Source organism: Vicia villosa, unplaced genomic scaffold (assembly GCF_029867415.1).
Source record: "Vicia villosa cultivar HV-30 ecotype Madison, WI unplaced genomic scaffold, Vvil1.0 ctg.000032F_1_1_3, whole genome shotgun sequence".
NCBI classification, from domain to species: Eukaryota; Viridiplantae; Streptophyta; class Magnoliopsida; order Fabales; family Fabaceae; genus Vicia; species Vicia villosa.
In genome coordinates, this window is record NW_026704967.1 from 451858 (window position 1) to 455708 (window position 3851).

At 37.0% G+C, this 3851-nt stretch overlaps 1 protein-coding gene across 1 annotated transcript; it reads left to right on the top strand.

Moving 5' to 3' along the window:
• Window positions 1-466: 466 nt before the first annotated feature.
• LOC131622545 (ethylene-responsive transcription factor CRF1-like) lies at window positions 467-2714 on the top strand. Its single transcript, XM_058893582.1, has one exon. The coding sequence runs from the start codon at window positions 981-983 to the stop codon at window positions 2064-2066; it is 1086 nt and encodes a 361-aa protein (XP_058749565.1). The 5' UTR covers window positions 467-980; the 3' UTR covers window positions 2067-2714.
• The last annotated feature ends 1137 nt before the right edge of the window (window positions 2715-3851 follow it).

Here is a 3851-nt window from a genome sequence, read left to right on the forward strand (position 1 = left end):
TAGTTTTTACGATTACCATTTTACCCTCTTCTATTACCCCACCCATTTTTCAATTTTGTACATTTAATTTCTTCGTTATAATCTACGTAGTCAAACGAATTTGACCGTGTATCTTGGGTCTCACGTGACTCGCATTACAAAAACGAACAAGATTGTGGTAACATGTGATTACTCGAATAGGGACCGTTAGATGTTGTCTGATTGGTTCAGATCTCTTTTATGTGAAACCATCTCACCATTCTCAGCAACGTGTTAAAATCTCGTATTAAATGCGGCGAGTCGTAGAATGCTGTCTTCTCACTATCAACTCCACCTTTTTTTTCATTTTCCTTTTTCCAAAAAAATTTGAATTAATGAAAAACTTATCAAAAATATTTATTAAAAAAAAACATCATTTTTCAATGTTTTAATTTCGGCTGTTGGATCCTATAAAACGGGTTTTAAGTGTTTTGGTCCTCTCAGAAAACACTGAACTCTTGTTCCTCTTCAACTACTTGCCTCTTTACCCATTCAGTCACATTAACAACACATATCACTCTTCACCCAACAGAATCTATACCATTTTCATTTTTCTCTCTTCTTCACTTTGAATCTAAGGAGAAGTTTCAACGAAAGTCTCGTCCAGAAACAAATCTTTGATATAAGAATCACCATCTTCTCAATAATTCCTTTTCTTTCTTTCTTTCTCGTAACCCATCATGTTAAAAGCTTTTCTTTACTCTTTATTCCTCCTCACACTCTCTACCACCATGTTTACTTCTTTCCATTTTTAAATTTTATCTTCTTTTACTTTCTCTTTTTCCCCTTAAATCCTTAACTTTTCATGTCTTTTTGGAAGATTTCCCCATAAAAAGCCTTTGGAACGAATACCCATCCTAAAGCTTTACCCTTCTTCTTCTTTACGATTCTCTTTATATTACAAAACTCAGCCTATTTGTTCCTTAACCAAACACATTCATTTCTTTCTCATAAGAAACACAATGGAACAACAACATCATCATCATCAGCAGCAACAACAACCTAGTATCCTATGCAAATACACAGAACATCACACAGTTACAAAAAAACTCATCACAACTAAGAAAACCGCAAACAGCAACAAAACAAACTCAACTATATACCCAAGAGTCGTGCAAATATCAGTCACCGACCCGGATGCCACTGACTCGTCCAGCGACGAAGAAGAAAGTTTCTCCAGAAAAAGAACAAAGCGTTATATCCACCGTGTTGAAATCGAAACCGCCGCTAAAGCCGTCGTTAATCGAAAAAGACCTGCCGGAGAAGCATCTACTGTTAAAAGGCCGGCGAAAGTTCCTGTTGTCATCAGTGGTAGAAAGTTCCGTGGTGTACGGCAGAGGCCATGGGGGAAATGGGCTGCTGAGATTCGCGATCCTGCTCGGAGAGTACGGCTTTGGTTAGGTACTTTCGAAACTGCAGAAGAAGCTGCTATGGTGTACGACAATGCCGCCATTAAGCTTCGTGGACCCGATGCTTTGACAAACTTTATCACACCGCCGCAGAGAGAAAACCCGGTAGAACCAGAACCCTCCGCCGTTAAAACTGAAATGAAGGTAATCATCGACGCCGACACCGACAACAACGCAGAAGCTTCTGGTTCTGGTAACTCCGGTTATGATTCCGGCGAAGATCGTTGTGTTCCTCTCTCTTCACCCACTTCAGTTTTAAATTTCCGAACTAACTCCGGCGAGTCGGAGGAGCAAAACCAAGTATGTGAAGTTTTCAGGGAATGTCAAGGTGAGACTAACTTGTTAGACGAAACGGCGTCGTTTTTTGAACACGAGTTTCCTATGCCTTGTTGGGACGACTTGTTCAACTTCGAAACACCAGAGTTTCCTATGATGTTTGAAGAAGAACAAAACACAATGTTTGGGGAAAGTACGACGCCGTTTTTGTGTGACCAAGAATTAAACGACAGCATTGTTCTTGCTGACTCACTCATAGATTTCGACAAAGCTTGTTTCTCTTCTCCTTCTTCATCGTTATGCCAAGTGGATGATTTCTTCCAAGATATTTTGTTAGGCTCGGATCCTCTAGTTGTCCTTTGAGAACAGAACACACTACACACCCACGGTTTCATCTTTCAAGACTCTCAAGTTTTCGTTGGTTACGGCGATTTTGCTCCGGTGACATAACAACAACAACAACAACAAAAAATATAAAATAAAATTAGTTAATTTATTTATGATTTGTTTTATTTTATACACTCTAAAGAGTGATGGTTGTGTGAAGTTTTGTTTAAATTTAAATTCTACTTGTAACAGCACTTTTAATTTTGTCTAATAATTAGGATGGTTGAGGAATATTAATGTGTATGTATACTCAAGTTTTGTTTAAGCTAATGCAATTTGGTATTATCATCTTTAACTATTATAAGTTTCAAGTTTATGCTTTAGTGCCTTGGCACGATTGTGAAAATATTGAAGGGAAGGAAAGAAGGTGAAGGGACGGTGATTGCGGTTTTGGGCGGTGGTTGTTGATGGTTAAAGAAGATTGTTTTGTTTTGTTAATGAATGTGAAATTAAGACTTTAATGGTGTTTTTGTGATGTTTAAAACGTTGTTTGGAATGTAGTTATGCACGCGGGGTTAGTATAAAAATGAAATGTTGGAAGCTTTAGGACCCATGCTGGAAAGAAAGTTTTAAAGGGAAGAAGTGTGCGTGTGTATAGTGTACATCAAAAGGTGAGCTGCAGAAGAGCGTATTAATTGTCGGGATTGGACTTTTTCAGTGCACGAGACTTGTTTTGGTCTACATTTCGGCTTTGTCTGTTAACGTATTGTATGACTCCAATGTACAATACAATAAGTCATCAGTCAATACTGAATCATACCGTATACTATAAGTAGTGAGGCAATATGTTTGTATAGTATTTTTGAAATTAAATTACAACAAGAATTAAGATACTCCAAGTAACCAAGATAACTGCTACATGTCATGTTTTACATCAATCTTTCCAAATACAAAAGTTTGAGAAGATTGTTGTGTCGTGTTTTACATCAATCTGTCATGCACCATCAATATTATAGTCAAAGGAAAATGTATTCATTGAAATCTAATGATTTATTACATCTGCTCTTATTTATAGTTTCATTGAAATCTAATGATTTATTACATCTACTCCTATTTATCTGCTCCTTTTTAGAAGAGAAAGTTAAAATTTTAAATTTATTGAATAATCAATATATCATGTATCTGGTTTATAAAACTGTCTAAATATATTAATTATTCTAATCTGATTGTTTGGATAATTAAGTTGGAGACTGCTCTCGAGGCGGAGAAGAATCATCTTTAGGATGTCTCTAATGCTGCCACAGAGATGACCCGTCAGACGGAGGAGGACCAAAAAACTCTTCTTCGAGAGACTGACGCTCATGTTTAGGCCCTGGACACTCTAGATGACGAAGTTGTCGACTTGAAAGTGGCACTTCATAACTCCAACCAATGGACTATATAAGTCGTGCTCAGGTTCCGCTATCAGGTTGTGGAATAGACAAAGATGTTTAGCCACACAACTATGATTTCGGTCGAAGGATTGAACCACTTCCCGATTGTTTCTAAGGGGAACCCTATTGGTGACCTTGGTACTCCAGCTTAAGACGTTTCGGCTTGACCTCTCCTTTTCTTTTTATTGTTCCTTCTTGTAATATTGTCAAGTCATTATGCCTTGAACGTAACAATTAAATTTTACAAAAGTATTTTTACCTTAATGGTTTATGCATTATTTAGATTTTTAGTTATGTATTCGACTACTTTTATTTGATGTAGTTTTCGTTCCGGTTATTTATGAGTTGTTGCAACAACAAGGTTTACCGCTCAATCCTGCAATGTAAA

Coding starts and splice junctions, on each gene's coding strand:
- LOC131622545 (XM_058893582.1), top strand. CDS start 981: ATGGAACAACAACATCATCATCATCAGCAGCAACAACAACCTAGTATC.